The 27,999-nt window shown below is 42.5% G+C and overlaps 1 protein-coding gene across 1 annotated transcript; it reads right to left on the minus strand.

Moving 5' to 3' along the window:
• On the minus strand, positions 1-27,949 carry CMTM7 (CKLF like MARVEL transmembrane domain containing 7). Its single transcript, XM_082307085.1, has 5 exons — positions 27,747-27,949; positions 6,503-6,676; positions 4,475-4,573; positions 3,357-3,438; positions 1-2,997 (listed from the first exon to the last, which is right to left on the minus strand). The coding sequence occupies exons 1-5, from the start codon at positions 27,903-27,905 to the stop codon at positions 2,984-2,986; spliced, it is 528 nt and encodes a 175-aa protein (XP_082163211.1). The 5' UTR covers positions 27,906-27,949; the 3' UTR covers positions 1-2,983.
• Between the last annotated feature and the right edge of the window lie 50 nt (positions 27,950-27,999).

Consider the following 27,999-nt stretch of genomic DNA (forward strand, 5'->3'; position numbering starts at 1 on the left):
CCAAAGTCCCTGCCAGACAGAGCTGTCATTCAAAGACCCCCAGTAGAGCTGGCGATACCAGCAAAACCTGCGCTTTCCTTGGTAGACATGTTTCACGAGGAGGATGTGGGGGAAGCGAGGAAGCTTTGGTAGCAGAGATGTCAGTTTTCCAGCCTGACAGCATCCCGCTCTAAGAGCATCTGGTGGGTCTATGGGCCCAGCACTGTCATAACAGCAAAAGCTGCAGGCATACCTTAGACCTGTAGATAGGCACAAAAACCAAAAGGGAACTTGTAATTTACTTCTCTCGATCCAGCATAAATAAGTGCATTTGCAGCAAAACATATTCTTTGGACGATCACAGAGCATAGTTCAGAAATTCTTTGGTTGTCAGACTGCATGAAATTCCCCCTAATTTTTTTTAACCCCCACATGGTGACAAGTGACAGAGTGATGTGGGAGGCTGAAAAAAAGATGCTAGTGTAGTGCCAGGAGAGGGGGCACGATTCCAGCAGAGAGGGGAAACAGCGTTTTCTTCAGAGCAAGCTCAGGCTCCAGCCCCAGTCCTTAGCAGGTGTTTCTCCCCTCTGCCACCGCAGCGCTGAGGTGTCAGCTGCATTCACGCTGGGTGCAGCAGAACATTCGTTTCCCACAGGATTTCCAAGAGGTGTTGGAAGCTTGTAGGAAGGTGCCTACTATCTATCTGAGGTGGCATCTCAGGAGGTGAAGGAGAAATAGAGCACTTTCCTCTGGGGGAACAGAAGAGGTTGTATCCTTAAATAGCTACCATGTCAGTCCAAATTAAAGTCGGAGTCCTGGTTTCCAAAAACTGTAGTTAAGTCAGTCTTGGCAGGAGAACTGGTGATCAAGCACCCATTGCAAAAAAATACGTGTGTGTGTGTGTGTGTGTGTGTGTACCTTCTTCTGCAGGTATTTTCACTCAAAGTGCCCAGAATGAAGCCTCTTGTCATGTATGTCCTTTGGACCAGTCCTGTGCTGGCAGGGCAAGGAAGCCTGAACCGTCACTGACTCTGCTGACAGTGGATTTCTAGCTGAGAAGGATGTCTGTTCTTTTAAGCCAGAGAGCCTTTGAGGTATGCTCAATTCAGGTTGTTAAAAAGGAAAAAGTGACCCATTTCTGACCAAACACAAAATATGTCATCTGAAGGTACAGGGCAGAAAAGCAGGCCAAAGTTGGACATTGTAAAGAACTAAAAATTAGTCAGTATGAAATTAATAACATTATAACTGCCTGTTATATAGTTTTATTTGAATAATCCTCTACATTAATGTCAAAGCAGTTTATCTTGGAGTGAATATATCTATCTTCATCCACAAACAGCAGACTTTTGCACTTTCAAATTGTTTCCTGCTCTATGTTACTGTATAGGGCATATATGAAAAGGAACAGCAAAAAGAATCACAGAAACTGTGCACAGTGAGGAGGGGCATTTCTACCTTTCCAGGTTATCTGCTCAGTTATTTTCATTTAGTTACTCAAAATTTTTGACACTTTAGCAGTTGGCCAATTTCTTTTGTCAAAGAGTGAAGAAAAAAAAAGTCGAAGTAAAGCATGAGAGAAAAAAAGAAGGTGGCAACAAATGACAATGTATGATGACCTGCTATGAGGCACAAAAAGAATTTTCTGAGAGGACCATTAAATTACTTAGCAGTATTGACGCAAAATTTCAGAAAAATAGAAAAATCCGTATCAGGCCAGAAAATGCTTTTTTCCTCCAGATTGGACCTGGTAAACTGTATAAATCCTACTTTTTGCAGAAACCCGTTGCACCATCATGCAGTTGCCCTGACAGAAGAGACCAACTTATAAGTACAAGTTCTGCTTCACAGCTAGATATGAAAGGGGAAGCACCAAGGAGGAGGGGCCTGTGCTTCCCTTTTTCCCCGCAAAGAATATCCAGCTTACCAGAGATGGAGTGCAAAAGGAGAGAAAGACAAAGGTGCCAAGAAGACACTGCCTCAGCCTCGAAATTACAGAGAACTTCATGACGATACCAGGTTGGACAAAACTGCACTGTTCTGCCTGTCCAGGCTCTGGGCAGAGTCTCCGAAAGCATGAATCCCAGCAGAGGCAGAGGAAGGGACAAACCACATGTAAGAGAGAGAAAGAAGCACATTGCTCCATTCACAATGGGCTTTCCATAAACAGTTAGACCCCAAAGAGAATAATTTATAGGGAATGCACAGAATTTTCTACCGAACAGGTCTTACAAATACCCATTTTACAAATGAGTATTTGTGAAAAGGAAAAAAAAAAAAAAAGGTCCCACAAAACATTAAACACATATTCTTGGGTATGTATTTTCCTGTATTTGGCAGAAGGGAGTTTTTAAGAATAATCTTTGATTGTTAATAACCTGTAAAAATTCATGGAGAAAAAAACCTGATTTCATCATGTACGGTTGGGGCTAGGAGGGACTGCTTGCAGTGATGTATTCAAGTTGCAGTTCATAATTTTTGATGCTGGTTGAGCTGATGTTAGAAAAAGTCCACAGTTCTGATAGAAAGAGGTAACAAAGACTAGGGTCAGCTTATCCAGGCACAAATCAGTTTGTAACAGTTCCTTCATTAAACAAATCATCCTTGGAAGTTAAGAATCAGGTCAGAATTTGCAGGATTTCCCTTCTGTAAACAGATGGAGGAAATCAGAAGCAATTTTTCCATCCATCTGAAAGAAGAACCAAATGACTTTCCAAACGAGTTTTAAATGCACTTATTGCAAATAGCTGGAAATGACCACAGCCCAGCTTGTGAGACAGAAGTTGTTTTTCTCTGTAAAGCTCATAAAAAGCAGTTTCTCCATTATAAACTTCTTGGGGGGGAAGTGAGGGGAGCAAAAAACCTTTGGTTCACAACATTGTTTTGCATAGGCATTCAAGTAGATCTTCAAAAGCTACTGGCTGTCCAGGCTGTCTCCTCAGTAGTGGACGCTCCTCTTTGGTATCCTATTTTGTAAGGCAGACGTCTTGCAGGGATGAAGGAGTCATACAGATGCATCTTTGAAAAGGAACACAGTGTCAACTGCGTTGCTACGAACAAATTCATCTACTTTACTAAGGAACACACAAGAAACCTTCTTTTGGTAGGGGATGGGGGAGAGTGAAGAGAAAGCACTGATACATTTACTACTTGCTAGAAGCAAGTTATTTTGCTCTTGTAGTTAGTTGTTAACAGCTGTCAGTAGCTGTGATACATCTGTGTTGACAGAAAATACGGAATTATTGCTTTGCAAGTAATTTTGGGTAACAAGGAACAGGACATTAATAAATCCTTCCAGGCAGACACAGCCCTGTGGCAGAAAATACAAATATTCATTTTAGGCAAGCATTCTGGCAGTTATTAAGCACGATACTTACTTGTTGACTGCGTGATGCACGAAACCTTGTAGGATGACCATATGCTTAAAACACAAAGGATCGTAGCTAGGAACCCGAAAGTCTGGATGAGAAAACACACAAACCACAAATACTTACAGACCATTAAATGACACATATTCCATGAATGCACAGACACTCTTGTATATCCACCTACATATTTTATGATGTTAATAGACCCAAAAAAATGATTTCTTACTCCATTCTGCCAATATACTAAAAAAAAAAATAAAAGTTTCCATAGTGTAATAGCAGCTTATGTCTTGTCAAAACAATGACTGAAAGACAGACTGAGAGTCATATACAAGGGGGGAGAAAACACTAGACAGCAGCATAGAGTCTCACCTTCTAGACTTCTCACTAGGATTCTGCAACAAAGAAAAGACTTTTTCTAACACCTCTGATTACTGTTCGTTTACTGTCCTATTCAAACAAGTCCTTCCCTGACATCTGCCAAATAAACAAGTCAGGTAAGCTTTCTAGTCTGTTTGCATCATCAGGACTAAGTTTCTGAAAGCAATTCTTTATTCTGGAGGAGTTGTATTTCAGGTCCTGCTGCTGTGAAAATATTGTTGCCTACACTCAGAAGTCATGCCTCTCTCTATAAAGCCCTCCAGCCAACAGTGGCAGAGAGTATCTTCCAATAAGTCAGCCCAGGATCCCAGTGGGTTTTAGTTCAGGAGACATTATCCTGAACAGGGCTCTGTTCAGGAGCAGGTGGCGTCAAAAGCCGAAGACTGGGGTGAAATCCTTCCAGTAACTTCTAGCTGTTACAACAGCCATTTGTCAAAACTGAATTGTCTTAATTCTTCCCCTAAACACATTAGTTCCTATGAGTTAAAGCAGGAACCTTTGGTTTCGACTCTCTGACAGGACAAATACCCACTTTAGTGCTCAGTCTGGAGTCTCACAACAAAATATTTTTGTTGGCATTGTGTTACAGAACATTCACTGAAATGAGCTAGAAGGTAGTTCACCCAACCAAGACACAAGCAAGGCAAGTCTGTAAGAAAATAAAATCACAAGTAATAGATTTCCAATGCCCTACTTAATATATATTGCAATTTAAAAAGTGTCAAGACTAATAAACACAGTCTTACCGCTCCAGCCACAAGTCCAGTCAAATTGTAACTCTTGGATGCTGCTACAATCGATGCAATGAGAAGCAGAATTGTACCGATTAAATAATGAAGAAACTCCTGTGAAGACAACCACAGCCTGCATCAGTAGGGAAACTTATCAGGAAAGCATTTCAACATACCTCATAATGAAAACAAGTTGACAGAGGTTACTCAAACCACCAGTCAAAAAAAAAAAGCTGGGGGGGGCGGCGGGGGAGGAAGGGAAAAAAACACCTTGTGACCTTACTTTCCTCATTTGTAACCCTGTTTCGGGTAATCAAGATCTCAACCCTTGCTTTTGCTAGAATAAGTTATTTCCATAAGGAAGCTTCTCTGGCCAGTCCATAATGCAGCAGGCAAATTAGGCACGCCATTGCCTCTTTAGAGACACCAAATAAAGCAGTGTACACAGGCCACTACTTTAGAGGAATCCAAGGGACGGGCAAAGGTGCGAAAGAATCATCAAAGGCTAAATTAGGTGGAAAACCAGCCCTTGGCAGAGCTGGGAGAGTGCCCCTCTGGAAAAATACTTCCCAGCTTTAAAAGGTGTCAGTGCTGAACAACCTCTTGAACCACTGCAACTTTACTGACTGCAAATCACACCCCTGATTGCGATGTAGAGATCCTGCCAGGAAACTCAGCCAAACACTAGCTGTAGTTTCCCAAAGTCTCTTACAGGTCTTCCTATTCTGTTCTAAAGATACTAAAGTATGTGACTGAAAAGGAGGTTGGTTGTAAAAGAGCGGCAATGGCCAAGCATCACATCCCATAAAGCTATCTGAAGCTGAGCAGCCACAAACTGCAGTGCCATAAACTCACTAGTGACTCTGGAACATTTAGGAATGATTAAACACATGACAAAAAACAAAAGCAGCCTATGCAGAAGTCAAAATGGCATAGTCCTGTTACAGCAATGCACACATTAAATTCTGCTTTGCAAAACTGTCATTTATTAGCTTATTTCAATCCCTGCATCTGTATTATCTCTAGATAAAGAAGTACCTTCTAGAAACAGATAGTGGTGGTACACATTTGAAACAATAAAAAGGGGTGCAAGTCTAACTATATTCTTCAGCTAAAAAGAAAAAGAAAATTAAATTTTTCTCTCTGGTTAGAAGTGGATGGATGGACAAACCATTACCTTAGATCCGTAAACTACTTACATAGCTTCCATTAAACACCATCCAACCACCTCTTGGATTTCAAAATCCCTCTATATCTCTCCACTTGGCTTTCCCCATCCCTCTGGTCCTTCCTCTGTGGAGCTAACATATCACTATCCGTAAGGGAGACATGTTCTAAGAGGTTATTGAAATCCGTCATCCCACACTAGGATGCAGGACTCTTCTGTTAGCTGACCTGAGCCAAAGCTACTGAGGAAGTTCAGGTCTCGCATTTTCTGTGCTGCTTGTTAGCTCCCTGCTAGGATATGAGAGATGGATGTGCAGGGGAAATGTGGGAATGAGGCAGGAACATCCTGCAGGATATTCCAGGAATGGCCAGGCTATGGCAATCAGGCTGAGGCTCCTATTTCTTGCTATTGTTTAAGTTACCTAAAACCACACCAAAGAGAGACACATTTGACTTAAATAGCGCTAGCAGACTTTACTTTGGGACAGGATGTAGTACATGAATTCTAACGCTGTTATTTGGTAATCTAGCAATCCCTTAGCTGCTATAAGTGACCCGAGCTAGGAGCCATCTGCTGAAGGCTTGATAATCGGTAGGTTCTTTTCAATTGTCTCAGAATAACACTACTGCCTTCCCTGGAGTAAATCTGGATTTGTATCTGTGTAAAGGAGGGCAGGATCAGATCCAAATCAGCTAAAAAACTTAAAATTAGAGCATCTGCTGAACTGAATACTAATACAAAAGCAACAAAAGGATTTGTATACAAGGCAAAAAAGCAGTATGTGAAAGACAGCTTATCATTGTGTGATAGCACAAGAAAATGGACTAAGTAATTGAGACATCAACCCACAAGAGAGGGAAGGAACCCAGACTTACTGCAAGTGGCCAGCTAACACAAGTGAGCTTCCTGTAGATTCTGAAAATGTGGATAATGTAGAAGAACAAAATCATAACCAAGTCGCAGATGGCGACAATCTGAAAGTAGCTGTATGCACTGTAATCCGTCCACGGAGAATTATTTACACTGATGAATCCAACCAGCAGTGAGATCTGAAAGATAAAAGGCACATTGAAGATTTTTACAACGGTGCTCAGAGGGCCGCGGAGATTATTTTCAACACGACAAAACGGCACTTATAAACAGAAGACATATCTAATGTAAATTGGATGGTCCCAACAAAATAGAGGACAAAGTAACAAGCATGGTAATACTATTTTAAAATTTGCTGCTACATGAGCTAAAAGAACCATTAAGAGTAGGGAAAGAGCCAACTGCTAGAAGGAAAGCAGCAGTTTCAGCCTGAAGAATCCAACCTAAAGAAGTCTCTGTGTACAATACAACAGGTCTCAAATAGAGAAGAGGCACTGAATGCCTGGAGTTACACCAGCAACTGAAGCATCTACAGCCCACAGACTTTCAGAAGCAAATCACTGAAAGCCGTAAAAATTAAGGTGCCCATGAACACACGTGCCTTTACTTTCATTTTGTTGGAGTTCTCACATATGAAATTGGCAGACCTGGCTGCAAATGAACTAACAGTTTTACCCTTCCTTTTCTACCACCTACAGAGCAGGAGTATTAGCAGACTATAAGGTAGTATCATAGCAAATAATATAAACATTTGGAGGAACCGATTAATTCACCCCACCCCCAATACAATAGTTATAAAGCTTTACTACGTTAATGTTGTCACATAAAACTATAAAGCATTATTGTACAACTACTTTCAGTTGTAGGCTTGCAAAGGACAAAAGCAATTTTATTTTTTTAATCTAAAGTTACTTGTTTATTTTACTAATCTTGCTGATTCTACCACCCTGGCTAGCCTGGGTGATAAAAATAAATCTACCAAGGATACACCCAAATATTTTCTTATTACAGACTTTGTCAATGCATGCTTTCAGCCTCTGTGATTTTTAGTTCATCCCAAGTCAGCCAGTAGCAGTAATGATTCACATTTTAAGTGTTTCTCCAAGACATTAAAAAACTATCTGAAGAAGCCAAGCACTTGAAGACTGCACCATCCGTTCCTACACACTTATCTTCCAAACTCCTAACCAACTGCATCCATTATCAGAATAATTTCCTTAAGATTAAAAGGAAAAAAAAAACCACACCACCCAAACAACATAGCTTAGATTCTTCCTGCTGTGGTTTTAACTGAGTTTCACCTGCTCAGTTCTAAGTGGACAGGCTAAACATACACATCCTCAAGTGCAACCAAAAGCTCTATACACATATAAAAACTTCACAAGAAGTTCACAAGAACTTGCACTTTGGCCAAACTTCATCCAAACAGCTACATCAATGTTCCAACAGTGAACCACCTCAAAAAGGTGGCTCCAAAAAGAAAAGTCAGTGCTCCAGGATCCTTTCCCACACAAGTGGCTAAGCTATTGTTAGATCTGGTCCGGCTCCATTATTTTTATTGTGGTAGCCCAAAGTTGATATCAGCATTGTAAGTGATGTTCAGCCCAAGCCAGTTACAGGCTTCTGTGCTAGAATAAGCCTACATCTCCTCCCACCTTTGAAACAGATATAGGGTAGGGAAGAGAGGACTTTGAGGTGCAGGGCTGGATCATGTTCAACGCCTCTCAAGAATGGAGGTTACATATGCCTTTAAAAATGCATGGTATTGCTCAGTCCCTGTCTCCCCAAATATGTTCCTGCCCTCTGGTTTGGGAGAGTAACCACGCTGGCTCAGGCTGCCGCAGAACATCCATCTTGGCTCCCTGAATCTTAACATCAGTTGAGCACAGAGTTGTATGACTTAGCTGTTGAATAACGTGAACAATCAGAAGGAGATCAGCAGGTCATTAACCCTATAATCTATAACACTTGGAAGTGATGCAAGACACAGCTACCATTTTCATGAGAAGATGAAAATGAAATTTAATGAAATTTCGTTCTATAGGAAGAGTCAACAAGAAGTCATGGCAAGTATTGAATCTTGCTCTTGGATAAAGGTGGCATGAGGACAACACTTCTCTAACCACCAAAGGCTAAAAGAGGCCTCCCTTATTCAGGTGCCTTCACAATAATCAGTTCTCAGTTTCAATTACACTGTACAAATCAAGAAGAAAGTGCTAATTCACAGCAGTACTAAATCTGGCTATTGGCTTATTTCATGCTTGAACCATTATCAAATTTTTTACTGTGTACAAAGATTAAGAAGGACTGGATCCTTGAAGTACAACCACCATCCAAATAATAAGACGCACTGGTAAAAAAAAATTAGTTTAAACCAGTCCTAGTTCTTTCAACTCCATTGCAGCATAAAAGTGGTGGTTTTTTTTCCAGTTAGAAGGTATAAAAATTTGAGAAGCAGCATAAAGAAGAATGTGAGCCATACAAGGACAAGATCAGGAAATTCATCTGAGGTGTTATATTCCTCAGAAATAAGAAGATACAAGGTACCAACCATTCAGTGAAGAATCTGCTCAGCTCCTAAGAACAGGGTAGAAACATGGATTTGAACAAACATGCTTTCCATTTCAAGAGTACTTCACAATTAAAACAATTCCAAAAACAATTAGTAAAGATTCTCCCTTCTTTGATTTTAGATGTGCCTCAGCACATAGGTAGGAAGAAACCACTGTGTGGCAAGAGGTATTTCTTTCAAAGATTTCCTTTCTTAGCATAAATTTCACAACATGAGATTTACACACAGTTTCTAAAGAGGGTCCTCTGACTGGAGGCACATAATGCTATTTCACAGGACAGGTACAAAAGGGGACGATATCAACAACTTTATATAAAGCTATACCATGTTTGCCACACTATATTGCCTGCATGGCTAGCAGGTACAGTCAGAGTTTAAAACTCACCTGTTGAAAAGGAATGCTAACAAATGTAGGAAACAGAGCCACATAATATTATTTTTCCTTTAGAAGTGACGAATACCAAAGTTCCTTCACGAGATATCAGTTTATCATGATATACTCGGTGATGACTGTATCTTTTTTGCCCCCTGTGATCCCTGTTTCCAGAGAACTTGAAATTGAGTGATAAAATGATTAATACATAACTGTCCAGGATACAGTTCAACATATATCTTAGAAGTCAGTTTGTGGCACAGAGAGAGAGAAAGAGAAACGAATGGCAAAGCAATAAAATGATCAAATGTTATGAGTGTTCTTTATGCAACTGTGCTCAGGGGAGTAGGTTAATAAATCTTGAAAATAAAAACTAGAGGCACAAAAAAATTAGAGCACTGCCATTTCCATTTCAATATAGTATTTCACAGACTGTGAGAGCAGCAGACATATAACCCATAGCCAGCAAGCCAGTCAGACCAGCAGTACAGGTCAAATGATGGTCAGTCTTGTTAGAAGATTTCACTCTACAAAATATATTCAGGCTTCAGACCTGTATTACAAAAGGGGTGGGGGGGACATTGCAGGACATTGCTATTTAAGTGCCTTCTAGTTTCTGAAAAGCAAAACAAAGAACATATGCATCAATCAACTCCAAGGAGAGATTTTTGGATTTCAATAAAGTTCCATATTTACTCTGTTTCACAGAAGCTGATCAGCTTAAACTAATCCACTTCTTGACTTTCCACTGAACCAGGTATTTGATGTGAGTCATGAAGCGTGTTTAGGAACACTGCTATAGATCAGGAACTATCTCGCAGTGAAGCCAATGTGAACTAAAGGCAGTCAGCAATTGCCAGGAGGCACTCGACAGCTTACCAGACAGAACAGACATCACAAAAGAAAGATGGTAAGAGTCTGCATTCTCATCTCTATTTTGAGCTGGAGACGAGGCAACCACATCCTCTGCAATGTGCCTGTGGAAAATGTTGGCTCTTGAATAGGACTGACATAAGCTCCCAAGCCTAAACTCCATTCTGATTTGAAGTGAGCATGGCTCTACCAAAAATGAAACATAATTTGCTCTTTTCTGATACGGTCTTCCTTCAAAAGCCAACTCATGGCCCCTAAAAAAGGGTGAACAAGTACAGATCTTTCAAGGATGTTAATGGAAGATAGGACATGGGCTGGGAGATCTGATCTTCACAACAAAGAAGGACCGGGGGTTATGCTGCTGCTGCCTTTAAGTGATGAGGGCAAGGCTCAAGCCCCTTTTTCCCCTGTGCCATGACAACACTCACTCAATGTGCCAGGCATGGGCCAGGCCGACCAGCCACACCCCAGGGCTGGGGGGTGAGAGAGGAGCTGCAGCAGGACAATGTGTGTCCCAGCCATGCGGGAAATGTAAGGTGTGATCCAGTTACGTGTCTCGTGCTCACAACAAGGATCACAGAATCAGAGAATAGTTGAGGTTGGAAGGGGCCTCTGGAAGTCATCTTGTCCAACCCCCTTACTCAAGCAGGGACACTTAGAGCCAGTTGCCCAGGACTGTTTCCAGCTAGGTTTTGAATATTTCCAAGGATGGAGACTCTACAACCTCTCTGGGCAACCTGTGCCAGTGTTTGACCATCCTCATAGTGGAAAAGCATTTTCTGATGTTCAGATTGACTTTCATGTGCCCACTGCCTCTTGTCCTGTCACTGGGCACTATTGAGAAGACTCCCTCTCCCTGTCCTTCACTCCCTCCCATCAGGTATTTATACAAGTTCGTGGGCTCCCCTGAACCTTCTCTTCTCTAGGCTCAACAGTCCCAGCTCTATCAGGTTCTCCTCACACGAAGGATGCTCCACAACCTTCAGCATCTTTGTGGACCTGTGCTGGACTCACTCCAGTAAGGCCATGGCTCTCTTGCACTGGCGAGCCCAGAACTGCACACAATACTGCAGATGTGGTCTCACCGGTGTCAAGTAGAGGGGAAGGATCCTGATCCGCTGGCAACACTTCCCAAAGCAGCCCAGGATGCTGTCAGCCACCTTTGCCATGAGGGTGCATTGCTGGCTCATGGTCGGCTTGTTGTCAACCAGGACCCCAAGGTCTTCTCTGCAAAAGTTGCTTTCCAGCCAGTTGGCCCCACGCCTGTACTGGTGCAGGGGCTTACCCTCAGATATCCTCAGATGCAGAACTTTGCATTTCCCTGTTTAACCTGACGAAATATCTCTTTGTCCAGCCTGTCAAGGTCCCTCTCCATGGCAGCACAACCTTCTGGCTCATCAGCCACCCCTCCCAGTTTTTTATCATCTACAAACTTGCTGAGGGTGCACTCTGCCTCAACGTCCAGATAGTGATAGAAGATGTTGAACAGTACTGGCCCCAGTATTGACCCCTGGGGTATACCACATAGTGACTGGCCTCCAAGGACCTTGTACCACAACCCTCTGGGCCTGGCCATTCAGACAGTTTTTAACCCACCTCACTGCCCACTTACCTAAGCCATACCCTGTCAGCTTGTCTATGAGGATGTTATGGGAGACCATAACCTTACTAAGATCAAGGTAAACAACACCCACTACTCTCCCCTTGACCACCAAGCTAGTTACCTCATTACAGAAGGCTGTAAGGCTGGTCAAGCATGATTTCCACTTTGTAAATCCATGCTGACTACTCCCGATCACCTTCTTGTCCTTCAGGTGTTTGGAAATGCTTTCCAGGAGGATTTTCTTCATCACCTTTCCAGGGCCTGAGGTGAGGCTGACCAACCTGTAGTTCCCTGGATCTTCCTTCCTGCCCATAGAGATGACATCAACCTGTTCAGAATGGCACACCTTCCTTCTGTACCTCTTACGCTAGAGAGGATAGGGAAGGACTGGACAACAGTGATAAATTCTGTTTCCCTGTGCTATAAAATGCTACTTGAATTGTTCCCTAAAAATGCTGTTCCTTTTTAAAAAACAGCTGTTTTCCTCCTTGTTTCTTCTTGTCCCTGTCGAAGAACAAGCATCTAAAGTCCATTGGTCATTGATTACACTCAGTAAAAAACAAGGAAGTCAATCTTCCACTGCAGGAAAATTCAACACATTCTTAAGAAAAGGAGAGGAATCATGCCTTTGTATTATGAAGAGATTATACACAGGATGAAGATTCACTTTCCAGTTACTTCCAGTGCAAATGCACACTGGAGAAAAGGCCCATGGCATTAGGCCCAGATGCCATTGTACTCCTCATTTCAGATGGTTTAGATTCCACCTAACTCCCTGCACTTGCTCTTGGCTGGCTGTAGTACTGCAGATGCAATTAGTTTACAGAGAAAGCTCAGCTCCAAACATCCTAGCTTCACAGGACCAAGAGAAAGCCAGCAACACGATCCTCAGCCTCTCTTGTGGCTAGATCCTCCTGTGATTTCTAGTCCTGTCGCCAGTCACATGGGCCACCGTGAAACTGCCCAAGAGCTGCCTGCATCTCAGGACTAACAGGCTGGACTCCCCTTCACTAACACAATCGTGCTGGAGGGTACCAGCACCTGGACCAAGCCAGCAAGTTCAAAGCAGCTTACTAGAGAATCACCTGCTCCAAGGAACAGGCAGGCAGAAGAGATTACAGATGCAATTTTCCTCACTAGTGCCTTGAAGGTATTGAAGGAACCATAACATAAGAAAGGACTTGTTTTGCCCCCCATGTACCCATAGACCAGCTGGCACCACGAAGCATTTTCTGATCATCTGGTAGAAGACTGTAGTTTGTCTGACCACAGAACAATTTTATAACCCAAGAATCAATCTGTGCAAGTGCTTCATATGATCTTTTTCTACTGTCCTGCTTTAATGGATGTAATAAATAAAGCTCTGGCTTTATTACCAATACTTAATTCTTTTGTAACATTTGGAGAGAACTAAATTTTCCTCAGACACAGCTACCTGCACAAACATAAATCCAGCATGATCTCCAATATTTACAACAGCCTACTCTAAAGGAAAGCCTAATGTCCTGAGCATTAGAGATACATTTCCACAGACAAACACTGACAAGGGAGGAACTGAATGTCACTGGCTCTTGCATTCTGACCCCAGTTTTGTAACCATCTTACTGTTTGAACTTCAGTAAATCACGTATTTCGCCGCTTCAGCTCCCCCATTCGCCAAATGAGGGCTAATAAAGACTCCACATGCATTGTGCTAAAGTTTTTCACCTTCAAAACACTTTAGATGTGTAAAATAAGGCAAAAATGTTGAGCAACCTCTAGGTCAAGATCACCATTTTCTTTCATAGCGTGAATGAGAATAGATGCCCACAAAAAAAAAAAAAAACAAACAAACCACAAACCCCCAAAAACCCCCAAAACACCAAACCCACAGCGTCTCCCCCCAGAAAAGCCCAAACCAATAACCAACAGATCACAGATGTAACTGACAAGCATGGGTGAAAATATGTGTGGGAATGACCCTAAAACATCCAAGGAGGAAGCCACAGAACAAGTAGAACAGTAGGAAAAGGTTAGTCTTTTGGGGGTTGCTTTTTGGTTGATGTTGCCATTACACCACAGAAGATAAATAAAAAGCGAGAATCCTAGCTCACTGTAAAATGGGAATTAGTATTTATTTCCTGACTGTCACTTATTTACTTACAGTAGACTTTGATATCATGTGCTGCAAAAAAGCCACCATGCACAAGACATTGCAAATAAACTGTTTTCTAACTGGAAGGGCAATATTTAAAGCCAAGACTACTATTCATCTTCTTGACCATTCCTGACTGTTCTGTACCATACATTATCACTTGCCCGTATCCAGCCGTTCTTTCACAATTCTATTAATGACTGCCCAGTAAGGGTTACCCTTTTCCCACTGTGCCTGTACAACACCCTGTACAGTGGTGATGTACTGGCTGTGGCCGAGGTAGACTTAACTGCCTTCGCAGCAGCTCACATGGCACTGTGGTTAAAACAGTGTTGATAACAATCAATCTTTTGGCTGCTGCTGAACAATGCTTGCACAGCAGCAAGGCTTTCTTTCTCTCTTTTCCCTCCCCTCATCCTCAGGCAGGCTTGCAAGTGGGCAAGACATTGGGAAGGGACACAGAGAGGACAGCTGGCTCCAACTGACCAAAGGGATATTCCAGACCATATGATGTCATGTTCAGCAACAAAAGCTCAAGAAAAGGAGGTATAAGGGGAAACATTTGTGGTTATAGCATTTGTCTGCCCAAGCAACCATTAGCCATGCCGAGGACCTGCTTTCCAGGAAGTGGCTAAATGTCTTCCTGCTGATGGGGAGTAGTGAATGAATTCCTCCTTTTGCTTTGCTTGCATGTGCAGCTTTTGCTTTCCTTATAAAACTATCATTATCTTGATCCACAGGTCTTTTCGCACTCCTTTATTTTCTCCCCATCCTGCAGGAGAGGGGAGCGAGTGAGAGGCTGGGTGAGTGTTTGGCTGCTGGCTGGGGTTAACCCACTGCAGGTGGCCTGCTCCTTGCCTGGGACTTCTAGCTGCTGCAGTAGTACAAAGAACAATATGAAACACCTTCACTGCAGAAAGGAACTGAATGTGGGTTTTGCAAGCCCCAAGATCATACCCTGAACTGACAGGCTGAAACTGCTGTTTTACTGTGTAACTTTTAGCTATGGATAATAATTTTCTTTTTCTATATAGAAATAAGATGTGAAATGCCAGCTAAGCTGCAGGGAGGAAAGATAATGTCAATAAGAAGCAAAATTGCCTCAAGGTGCCCAGTTCTAGAGAAACACTATAACTCTTATCTCAAAGATTTACCATAATACTGTGACACACACCTTGTCATGTATAATCCACCCAGCACTGCATTATCTTTTCATTGAATTATTTTGCCATGAAACATACAACCACTTTCTTGCTTTTCTCAGAATATCTTCTCTTCTTTCTTGACTGTACTCCCCTCTGCTACACTCTGCCGTAAGAAGTTGTACTACGACTTTTTGTCTCCAGTGTTTCCTTTTTTTCCCTGCTCTTTATTCCCCTTTCCTCTTCTTTCCCTACGTTACACTCCATATTTCTTCTCCTTTATATCTCTCATTCTCTCCCATCTAAATTTCCCTCTATACATGCGAGCACACCATAATTCTCTCTTTTAATGTTTCCTAGCTACCTTCCCCACTCCCTTGCATCAGGACATGCATTGCAATTAGCTAACTAAAAATTAGCACCATTTAGGGGAAAAAGGTCAGGGGATGGGATTCAGCATGATACTATACCTGTACAAAGACTGTAGGCAGCAGCTCTGGCTTACCAGTCTCCAGCTGGTAGTTGGCAATACCTGAAAGTGCTTTGCTTTTCCTTTCCATCCTTCTCTGACAATTTAACCCCCTAGAAGACAGAAACAGCTTTTTTTTTTTCCCCCCGGATGCTGTCAAACAGCATTGAGAGGAGATTGCTGGAGCACTGATGAATCTTTGTACTGCTTTAATGTCGCTACTCCTGAATCTGAAAAGAGGAGGACCCTGAGAACTATCCATGAAATCGATAAAAACTGGTCGATTTCCACTCTCTTAAAACTTACCCAAGTCCTAGTACAAGCAATAATAAAAAAACTGTCTGTCTACAGATTTGGAGCAAGGGACACCACTGACTCATATCCAGTTTTATCACAGTCTTTTAAAAAAAAAAAAATATAATAAGAGCTAAATGCTTTCTGTATTTGAACGAAAAAAAGTCAAAGTTTCCAGCTTCTGACACCAGCCAAGATAGTAAGCGCAATTTTCCATCCCTAAGTGAGCCAGTCAGGACAACCATGCCCTGGAGAAATGTCACTGACTGCAGCTGTACATTTCCGAATGTTACACCTCAACACAGTGAAGCAACGCCCATATATTATTAAGTACATATTTCTGGACAGAATAGAATAATTTTTTTGAACAGCTTCCCAAAACAGAAAGACGATCGAAGAGCAGGCCAAGGTTACAATTGTAGTTCATGCAAGACTGGTTCAGCTAATTTAAGCAACAACGTTGACTGCTGCTGTAATCGAGATTTCCTTCTTCCAGGGCAGTGTTGGAAATGGGAGCTGTAACAGCCAAACACCTACTAGAAAAGGCAGATAAAAAACCCAGTCCATTTAAAACTTCACTAATGACAGATGAAATCAGCTGCCTTCAAGTGCATGGTTCTGTGAAGCAGTCAGTCTTTGGCTGCATAATAATCTCTCAGCCCCTGCGTCTGGGCAGATTTCCTTCTTGTCTGGCTGCTTTGCTAAAATAAGGAGGCTGCCTGGCCTCCGATAAGTGACTTTTCTTGTGCACGCCCATCCACAGGCTATTTATTGAAGATTATAATGGTGGGAGGGTGAGAAAAGGCAAAATAATCTTATTCAGACCCTCTATGACTCAGATAAGAGGACAATCCTAAATACAAGCAAGTGGTATTCTTTATTAATAACAAGTTATATATCTGCTCAAGTACAGGCCTTGGTGGTAGAAAAGGATGTGGGGTAATCACAGAACCAGCATATGCATGACATTATTAAAGAGCCCTTGTTACAGGGTGTTAGCCACGGTCATTAAAAAGGCAATTCTTTGTAATGACCAGCTACAATTAAGTCCAGTGTATGCAATACTTCAATTCCACAACTGCCAGCTTAACTAGCTCCCTGCCTCAATCCCCACAGCTGCCTGTACCACCACTGCACCACACTGGAAGACACCATACAATCCTGTATGTTTTTAACTGAAAGCTGAGGACTTTACAGTTATATGGCAAAGAATATGCTATATTCTTATCAGGCAGTGAATTAATTTAAAAAAACCCATAATGCAAGTCTGTTACCAACAACCACCTCATAATTTTATTTCTTTTCTCTCCAATATTAACAGATTTGTTTTAAAAATCAACTTAAAACATTTCAACTGTAAAAGCACTATCAGTAAGTTTTTCCAATCTACATAAAAGATGCACACACACAACACTCAAAATACTGCAGCAATGTAAGTGATAATTGAGTAACATTGCATAAGTGCCATATTCAAGTCAAAAACAATTCCCCAAACACATAAAACTCATTGCAAAACAGTATTGGTGGCACAGCTGACTGCTAGCATGTCTGCAAAGGATAGGAACAGAATTTTAAACACAGCAAATGCCCTACCAGGGCTGTAACTCTGGGAAACACCGCTGCTTTCCCTCTAACTCTCAAAAAGGTGCTTATGCCTTTCTAGACACCTGCAATGACTGAAGGTACTACTCTGGACAAAGCCAGGAGACCCCTATACCTTGCAAGCACATAGCTTGTCCATCTACTAATGAATTACTTCTCTGTGCAGGCAATAGCCCCCATGTAACAGCTAGCCTGCCACCCACTCCTGTGGTCTCTACCGTCTCAAATCAAGTCATAATCCCCAAATCATAGGTGAACCTGCTGTTTCAGGTAAAAGCAGGGACACATCCTCTATAATTGGTTTTCTCTGCAGATGCACAGATACAATCACTGGCTCTGCCCATGCTTCTCTGCCCTCCTCCCAGGTAATGTACTGGTTGTGGTGCTCACTAGGAACCCATGTCCCACACCACCAAGCCCATTTAGAAAAATACTACCTGATTGCTGCAAAAAGCATGCATGCACGTGGCTCCTGCTGTAATTCACTCCACTGTAGAAGACCATCTATCTTGCATGGTAGGGAGAATCCCTATATCACAACTCAGAAGATTATAGGAAGTAAAAAACTTTGTAAGAGACTCGAATCTCCAGAGTCCTCTAGTAAAAAGTGGAGGATCTGGTGATAGCAACCAAAAATGTAGGGATTAATATAACCAAATCTGTGCAGATTCAGAAATTGCACAGCAAGCTGTGATTGTTACTTCTCCCCTCTGCAAAGCCAACACTTCCAACATCTAGATCCTCCTAGACTGCCATGTTAACTGTTCTCTTGCTCTGGTAAACCCAAGAGTCAGACAGAATGACAGGAGAAGACAGTCCACAGTGTAGGTAGGTTTCTGTAAACAGGGAAAGACTACCTCAAGCACACAAGGTGCTTCTGAGGCAAGAAAAAGAAATGGACCAGGAGAAGAGAACTGTAGGCCAGCAAAAGTGGGTTTGGTAGAACCTAAAAATTAAGAGGTTTGAGCTGTCTTAAAGAATGGCAGGAAAGTGGCTCTTGATGGCAGAAAGGAATCCAACAATGGTGTACAGGAATATACATGCTCATGGAGGTACAAAGACACCTAAGGTATGTAAACATTGCTGGAGAACTTTGTCCTTTGAGGCTGTTGCTGCAAAAGCAGAAACAGAGTTCACCACCCCTGGGTCTGGAGAGGGAGCCCTCCTTGGGGGCAGGAGATTTCCCACCTCACCTGCCATACTTCCTTTTAGTCAGCTGGGAAGAAGAGCTCCTTGTAGGAGCAAGGCACCTCCGAAACCACTGCTCTGAACCATTCTCAGATATATTGTTTAGGTTGTTTGTATTGTTTGCTCTCTAAATAGTCAGTAAAGTCCTATATTGTCAGTAATATACGATACAGAAAGAGCTTAATCCTTACTTGTGAGCTATAGAGCTCTTGTAGATAAAGTTCATGGCTGTCTAAAAATGGATTTACCAACCATGCATGGCAATACCACCTACAGAGAAGGAGCCCACGCTGGCTGACTAGCCAAGCCTGGCTCAGACTGGCTGGCTGCTTAAAGCCCAGGGTATGCAGCATTTATTATTAACAAACACCCACAAACTCTGCACAGCAAGCTGCGAAGTTTCCCCCTTGACCTGGATATCTAATACATATCTGACAGCACACTGCTACTTAGAACTCTAATAGGAAATATAACACAAAACCAGTACCTCATGGCAACAGTCATTCTAGTAACCTATCAAACTAGATGCACAAAAAATAAAAAGCATGTGCAATCTCATCTTCCTGAAAGTTGTTACCGAGATAAGGAATGTCTTGCGAACCACTCAGTAAAGTGTCAGTGCCTATGCCTGCTAACCCTCAGAAAGCAATCTGTTCATCACTCGCCCTTACAGATGCTGCTCACAACACAACCCATTCTCATTGTCTGAGGCATTTATTGCTTGACTGATTCAAATCTTCAGTTAACACCTGCCGTATCTCTCCCTGCTCCAGAGAACACCACACTGACATCTGGCAGTCGCACAGACAGCAGTTAAAAAGTTCATATCTGTCATCTCCAGCAAAGGCTTTGTTAGCCATGGCAACGGAGCCTTGAGCAAGGTCTCCTCGAATAAGAGGAGGACTTGCTTATATCACCGAAGTCCATGTTGTTAGCTGTGCTGGCACTTCATAATTTTTATCAGAAAAAACAGGTGAGAGTTCCTGAAAATGCTAACATCATGACAATTTCCAGACCAACCAGCATCATCACAACCTGGCTGCTGGATCAGACCAGGCCTTAGCACACAAAAGAATGACCTTTTCTAAGTGCAAACACTTGATGCTCGGCAAGGTGCCAGAGAAGTGAAGGGTGATGAACGAAGGGGGGAAAAATGAGAATAGATGAGATTCCCCAGTGGCACTGTCGCAGCTGACAGCTTTCAGTGACCACCTGGAGACCGGCAGGCCTCTCAAACACACTGGGACAGCACTCCCTTGTCTACTAGGAAGCTTCACTCAAGCGATCTACAAAAAGCTCAATTAGCCAGCAGGTGACAAGCAGCAACTGGGGACTGCGTTTTTCCCAAACAGATGAAAGAGCTCTTGAAGTGGCCTTCCCAGAGTGTGATTACAGACTTGCAGGAAAGTATGCTAAGTCATTCTGTAGTTCTGCAGCTGCTGCTGGTCATCTCAGGTTAACAGCATACTTCTCTCCCAGCTGTCAGTACTTGTTTCTTGAACTCACTAATGGCATTTAAAAAAAAAAAAAAACAAACAACCAAAAAACAACACAAAAAAACAAACCAAAAAAAACCACCAAAACATTCTAAGAAAATTCCCCCTTGAAGCAACTTCTCAATCTTGTCATCATCGCATTTCCATTTTCCTTAAGGGAAGCTGTGAGCAGGAGAGGAAGCCATCAGCGTTGCAGCTGCTGCCATTGTTGCAAGAACAGCAGCCAAATGTGCTTTGGCTTTGAAAGCTGCAGTCACCTAGCTTTGACCAGTCAGACACATTTGTACTCGCCATTACATTCATCAAATTACCAGCATCGCAGTGCAGGGGGTTGTTTCAGCCGTGATGATCCCTTAAGAATCTGAGTTACGCAAAAAAGAGGAAGCTCACAGGTGAGTGAAAGAAAATCATAGCAATTTTAGAGTTTGATCTCTGTGTACAGAAAGTAGCAATTTCTGGCTGCTGTATACTTTACATCTCACCACAGAATAGGAGGACAAGGCCACGGCGCACATGACGTGACAATAGCGCAAAGGAGACAACTCAGCCGCAGTACTGAGCGAGTACCTCACAAGGACTCCCCAGGGAGGGGAGCGGAGGAAACACTTACTCATAGTAAGCAAACACTGTCTGGCTTCGGGGGACGATACCCCATTACCCCGGTAATGCAGAGCAGGTACCTAACAGAGCCTCACGGTCAGGTATACTGCCCTCACTGAGGTACAGCCATGGCTTTACTGGATCACGATGAGACACAACAAATTGTTCCAGCATCTACAGCCCTGGAACCCAGCGAAGGATGCTTAGCAAGATGCTCTTTATCATTTACAGGTTCCAAGCAGATGGAGACCGCACTTGGAAAGAACTGATCCCCTGCTTTCTGTTTCTCTGTGGCAGGAGAGGAGGATGTTCAAAGGGACACCATCCCCAAAGAGAGTGAAGACAGGGAATACACCGCACTTGCACATCTTAAAGGGAAGTCACAAAGCAGTAAGAATCCATGCTTTTCACCACATCTTATTATCCACGGACACCATGTACACCTGATTAAGATTTTTAAATGGCATTTGCAAATCTAACTTCCTGTAAAACAAATGTGCCAGGAAACCACTGCCAATACTTCACTCTACTCTTTCAAGCATACTAAACACATCTCAGGTGATGTGGTAAATTTCTAGGCTTCATTTCCTTTTTTTTTTGTTTCAGAAAATGTATTTGCTAACCCTTCTTCAATCACCTCTATACGAAGAGCACTACATGCACTCAGGTTGCTAATGAAGATATTGCAACAAATCCTAACGGACGGGTCAAATGAGCAATGAAGAGTAGCTCCAACTTTGTGCTTTTAGGAAGCCTCTTTTAGGATACAAATAAAACATTCACTGACGCATTCAGAACAGAGATTCCCTAGTGTTTAACAATGACTATAACTGTCTTTTTACAAAATGTACTGGAGTTGATTTCTTAGCCTTCTAGAGCAGTTTCAACATTAGAAAAATTACTAGTTTGTTTTTTGCTGAAAGAGACAGAAATTAAAACAGATGGCACAAAACCTTCCCCTGCCCAAGAGAAAAAGGACTACATTCTCAGCTTGTGGTTTGAAGCACATGGAACCACTTCAGGCTTATGTATTTCCTGCCCTTATACGCCAGACACTTGCTCTTGCTGACAGTAGTCTCTATGGCTGCACTGTTCTCTAAAAACTCTTACGAAAAAAAGAAAACCGAAGGAAAGCTGAAGTAAAGCTAAATCAGTTCCCCAGTTTGGTTTACTGAGTAACCTTGTGAACAGCTGCATCACTTGTGAATGGCTGCATGGAGGTGAGACAGAAAGGGAAAATTCCATAAACTGGTGATGCTTGTGAAGTTTTGTCTCATCAAATAAAACTGTGTCAGCTTACCACCAAGCACGCCTTGGTTAACGCACAGAGAACACACTGTTTGCTCCCACCTCTTACGCAAATACCTGGGCAGAAACTCTAAAACGGCCACCCAGAGCAGAGGCATGGAAAAAATACAACTGGCCAAGCCAGCCTGTTTCAGTGATCTCAGAGTGAAAATAACAGGACTTCCCAGACCTATTGGTTTTAATTACTAAGCTTGGACATTCCTCACTCAAATGCTCCTGCTTACTTTGGAGCCATCTGAGACTTAGATAATTTTTTCTCTCTTTGCTCAGCATGCCAAGCAAGGTCCTTTTACTGCAGCTTCTAGCAGAACAACAAAAATAATTAGCAGCTACAACACATAGCTCTGACCTTGGCCTGAAAATAACTTTGCTGCTAAAAACATGTCCCATTTCTTATTGCTTAGCCAGTAGTTTATCACACAGTTGCAGACTAAAGACACCTGCACATTCTGGGGCAGGGCGTGTCTGTCCTCAATTATTATTTTCTTTGCAAACATAAAATGCCTCCTGCATGCCTCAAAATAAGACTTTTTGTATAATATGTCATGACATCACTGATAGCTATTACAGCATTATTTTTCATGTTTTCTGTTATCAGCCAGATGGAAAGTCAAGCAGAACACAGAACTGTTTGAATCTAAGCTTTGTAGGTTAGCATCCAGCAACTTTCACGAAGCTTGTTACGTCTGGCACTGACATGCTGCTGCAAAGAATTAGATGTTTTACTTCAATCACCTCCATGGATAGAAAGATGTTTCAGGTTCAAGAACAAGTTAGAAGATTGAGTAGCTCTCAAATCATTCCAAGTATCATTTGCTTTTGTGAATTTCCTTTTCCTGTATCAATGGTTTTGATTAGGAATTGTTTTCTTCCACTAACAGATTTTGCTTTCTTTTCATATTTTAACTTCTTCTGAATTTAGCTCCCCAGTAAATTTGTCTGATATCCAACACATTCAGAAATTGATCTTGGCTCCAGCAACCTAACTGCCAGCATTTTCTAGCTTTCAGTGTTAGACGTATTAATATTCTCTTGAATACTATTATTCAAGTGTATGTTAGTACACAAATAACCCAGAGAGGTTTCAGCACACTCCAAAGTTACTCAGACTTACAGACTGTCTTGTTGGCTATTAACTTATCAAGTATGTCATTGCTTTTGTCAAGACATACTTTGGAAATTAAATAGATACTCAGCAGAAAAGCTTTAACTATTGCCTTAGTATTTTAACAAGTTAAAATAATGTTGTTAAGTCAACATTTATTGAGTTTATCCTTTTTTACCTTGCAATTGTTTGTAAATTTTTCTTCAGCCTTGACAAGATCATTTTGATTTTCTTCTTTTCTGCCTGGTGAAACTGCTCTTTCCTGGTTCGTATTGAGCTGAAAGAATCAGTGCTGGTTTTAGCTTAAAACACCCTGTATTCTGAGGCTGAGCTTAACTGTGCCAGAACTATTGTCCTCTCAGTAACAAGAGTGTCATTGTGGGAACAATCGCCTTCAGTCTGAACTGGTCAGTTAGCTTGGCCCAACCTGAAGGAGGTGAAAGAGGGGCAAAAGGCCATGGGCCACCTCTGCACCTCTCAGAGTCCAGAAACAAGGAACAGTCCAAGAACAGTTTGAGAAGCCTCAGAGACCTACACAAGCATGTCCTGTGCCGTGATGGCTCTCCTACATGTGAGCTCTCAACACTTCTTTTCTCTCTTCAGTCTGTATTGGTCACACTCTTGCAAATCTCTGCCTCAGACACTTTGGACAGATGATACAATCACAGCCATTCCTACCAGCCAACTGCTGAAGATGGTAGGATACCTGTATAGGCTCCACTGTCCAACATGGGCTGTGCCAAAAGCAGGACCTAGTCTAATACAGTGTCTGTGGCATCCTCCAGACTTCAGTTGTGAAAATACAAAAGGCGCATAAGGGCATGGCTCCACAAGAAATTCAGCTGAATAGACTTGTTTCAATCTATGAACACTGCCACTTGAGCCACCCTGGTGACAATACGGATGCAAATTCATACCACTGTCTCTAATGGCACAGGATGCCTCAAAAGGCTTCCAAGAACCGATCTACTGAGAATTAGTAACATAGGTTCCTAAAAAGTCTTACAATAAAACAAGCCAGCGGTAGCATGGACACAGAGCAAACGTGCTTCAAACAAATCAGCACAGTTAGTGTAGCATACTGAAGATTGCCACGTGTGTTGATTTTGCCAAGCTCGCTAAAATTCAAGTTATTTAACTTCTCAGGTATAAGTGTGTTGTGCACACTGGTACATACCCACTCACACACTTACTTAGTACACTGCTGCTATAGAACCAAGGTGGCCACAACGGAATCCTGCATGTATCCCTGTGAATATGAGAGATCTCGGTAAAACTGCAAGTACAAAGAAAAAAAAAAAGAAAAGAAAAAGCAAAAGCTATATTAATCACCATCAAGTTAAACCAGTTGAAGTGGGTTAGATGTTGAAGATACTTCATAACTTCCTGTTAAAGTCAGAGTGTCAATTCAGACTGGATTTTGAAAATGGAGCCCCTACTAACATTAGTAATACTCATGCATGCAAAACAGCTTTCAAACTGTCTTACTGCCATGTAAAATACACAAGCCTCCTCCATTTTATTTTCAAAATATTTGCAGACCATTCCCTAAGCATTAGAAAGCCATGAACTCAATGCATAAAATGTATTACCTTTTCAAAGCTATAATCATTCTGCAAGGTTAAAGAAATTCTCTAGCAAAAAAGTAAAGGAATTTTTGTAGGCTTACAGGCAAGAAACACATTTTTTACTTTCTAATTTCATTCTATGCTAGACACCACAGCACTTAGAATTTGAAGAGAAAGCACTGGTAATATTTAGACATTATCAACAATTCAGTAATCATCAGATTGCTGCACCATCTCTTCATCTTGTCCAAGATCTGAGTTTCAGTCCTTGTGTTATGATCTTTCTTACAGAAGAACAGCTGTAACATTATCTATTTCCTTTGTATAATTTCCATAGCATATTGTTGTCATCTATTAGAATTATTTCATGCACATATACATACAATCAAATTTTCTTTTAGGTTGCAAGTACTGCAAACAACCCTTAACGTTACAGTAAATGATGAAATGCTTCTTTCTTGTTCTCTCTCATATCGTTTACTTCTTGGTAAAATGGATTGACGAAGAAAGAGAAAACAGAAACAGTAATGTTTCCTCTTCATAACCACAACCATTCAGAGGCCCACTACACAATTTAATGTGTTATACTTCTAACCCAAAAGACTTTACCCTTGTCTTCTGTCCACAAATTGTTCTCCTTCTTAGTAAGACTACACACAGCCACATTAACACTAATGCAGAAATGGTTATAGATTTACCATAAAGAATTATTTTCAAAGAAGGACACTGCAAACACTTCTTATTAGAAGAACTGAATACTAATACAAATGGACCCATGGATACAGTGGAAATACTGTCTGAGAAGAGATAAAGGAGAGTTGCAAAAATATTTAGCTCTCCATTTTTTATTGGGTGCAGGAGTTAATCTAGAACTAACCTATCCTGGTTATTTCTGCACACTGCAGCACAAACGTTTAATTTTCTTAGGGAATTATTTGTGAAGAAGACACCATTGTGATACCATATTAAAAGAAGTTCATTTGCCCAAAGTTCCTTGGATACCCGAGGTAACTCCTACTGATGTTATTTACTGGCAAGCTGGAAAGCAGAAAAATGTAAGGAGGTGAAGCTGAAAGAGTGCTAAGGGGAACTAATTTACATTTTTTTAGCTTCAGTTAACGTCACCGTAGAAAGCCACTAGTTTAAATTCTGATGAATTTGATATTGAACAGCATTGATAAAATATTACTTTATGTGAAGTATTACATAAAATTACATAGATTTACATACATTACATAAAAATATGTAAAGTATACACACACACACTTTATACCTGTACCAAACCCTGAAATTTCAGCACAAATAAGCATGCCTGTGCAAGCTCTAAGAGTCATACGTCATAGCTGTAGTGACACCACAGCAGGATGGAGAGCAGAGGACTAGGTACTTCTAGTCCATAAAAGGACCTGTTCTTTCCACAGTGGTGAAAGCAAAAGGATAAAGAGACTTTTAGCTCATCAGCAAAGCACAAGTCTACCGGTTTAGGACTACACATTCATTTGCAATGTAGACACACGCTCAAAAGAATGTCGTTTGTCTCCTGAAAAGATACTCCAGATCCACACAATGGTTTGCGAACAACCCAAGTGAAGAGAAGGCAGCAGATGACTTTGTATTCCTACGGAACAGAATTCATAGTGAGGGACAAGCCCAAGGTCTCAGAAGCACAGCACAAACGCTCCGCAGGTGCAGGTAGCCATGCCCAGTCACATTCCACTACGTCTCTTGCTACCCAGGCTCATTTCTAAGGGCAGCTGATGGCTATTAATCACCTGGAAGAAACTGTGCGGCTTTTGAAGAGAAACTTTAGGATTTGATATTACTCCACAGTAACCTCGAACAAAATGATTCCTAACTTCTAATGTCAATTTAGGACTCTGGATGCTAATAACTTACAGAATTTTTAAAAAAGGACTAGACAAATAAAGGCAGGGGGAAAAAAAAGGCATTGGGGTTTATAAAAAAACAAAGGCAACAACTGCAGCATAAAATGTTGTTGAGGCATGAGTTTTTGCAGGATGAGAATATATGTGAGGAGGTATTGCTATGTGTTGTCGTCCATGCTCTTTCCTAGCCATTATTTGCTGCCATTACTGGAATTAAGCTGACAAATAGCTCCATGGACAATTATGTGCCACAGAAACGAGAAAGAGCTTATCCATCTGTTAATCCTCTCCATACCTGGATGGAGCACAATTTCCTGCATTGAGTCAAGTTAAGCCATCAGCTCAAATCCAGATTTCTATAGGTTTCTTTTGAATTTCTGCTTTCCAGCCATACATCTCCCAGATCCCTCCCTGGCTCACTGGGTCATGGCCTGGAGGTCTCCAACAGCCAGGGCACGGAGCCAGCCGGACTAGCAGTCTCAGCCATGGTGCCCACCCTTACCAGCCCACTGTCGGCGCTGGCACTCGGCCCCGCTTTCTCCAGAAAACTTACCCACTCTAAGGAATGAGGCATTCCGCTGGGGCACGATGTGCCTTCCCATCATGGCATTACCATTATTATTATTATTAAAGGCAAAAAGTTGTTAATGCTAATCATTACCATTAGCTACCATTATCAAGATAATACTACGCAGCACTTGGAGCAAGGAGCGTTACTCTGGGCTCACGCACGTCCGTCTGAAGAGAAGCGCGCGTTGCTGCCCGAGGAAAACGCAAAGGCAGCTTGTGACAGACCTCAACGCTTGGCTTTGCCAGAGGAACCCGGACTTTTCTTCCTCCCGCGAGCTGCGAGAGCCGAGGAGTGAAATCGCAGCGGCCGAACTGGCGATGAGCGCCCACCCCGGCACCCCGCGACGACGCTCTCCAGACCCGGCGCCAGAAGAAACACCCAGCCGGGGTGACTGCGGCGCCCGCCCGCGCGCGCCGAGGGCCCCAACGGCCCCAACGGCCGCCCCCCGCCCCGCTCGCCCCTTACCATCTGGGCCACCTTCAGCATGCCGGCGCAGGAGCGGAAATAGGCGCCGTCCATGAGCTCCGCGTCCGAGCCCGCTGAGGAGGCGGCGGTGGCGGCCGGTGGGGCCGCGGGCCCCCCGCTGCTCACCCCGGTGCGGATCACTCGCGCCCCGTGAGACATGGCTCGCTCCCGCGCTCCCCTCGCCGCCGCCCGGCCCGGGACAGGGGAACGGGACGGGACGGGGCTGGGCGGGGCGGCGAGGGGCGGGCGGCGG

This window comes from Platalea leucorodia, assembly GCF_965183815.1.
Source record: "Platalea leucorodia genome assembly, chromosome: 1".
In the NCBI taxonomy this organism is placed as follows: Eukaryota; Metazoa; Chordata; class Aves; order Pelecaniformes; family Threskiornithidae; genus Platalea; species Platalea leucorodia.

Excerpts from the sequence above, each read along its gene's own strand:
- CMTM7 (XM_082307085.1), bottom strand. The coding sequence starts at position 27,905 with ATGTCTCACGGGGCGCGAGTGATCCGCACCGGGGTGAGCAGCGGGGGG. Across the intron at positions 6,677-27,746 it reads TGCTGAAGGTGGCCCAGATG|ATCTCACTGCTGGTTGGATT; the intron begins GTAAGGGGCGAG and ends TTTATCTTTCAG. Across the intron at positions 4,574-6,502 it reads GTGTTAGCTGGCCACTTGCA|GAGTTTCTTCATTATTTAAT; the intron begins GTAAGTCTGGGT and ends TTGTCTTCACAG.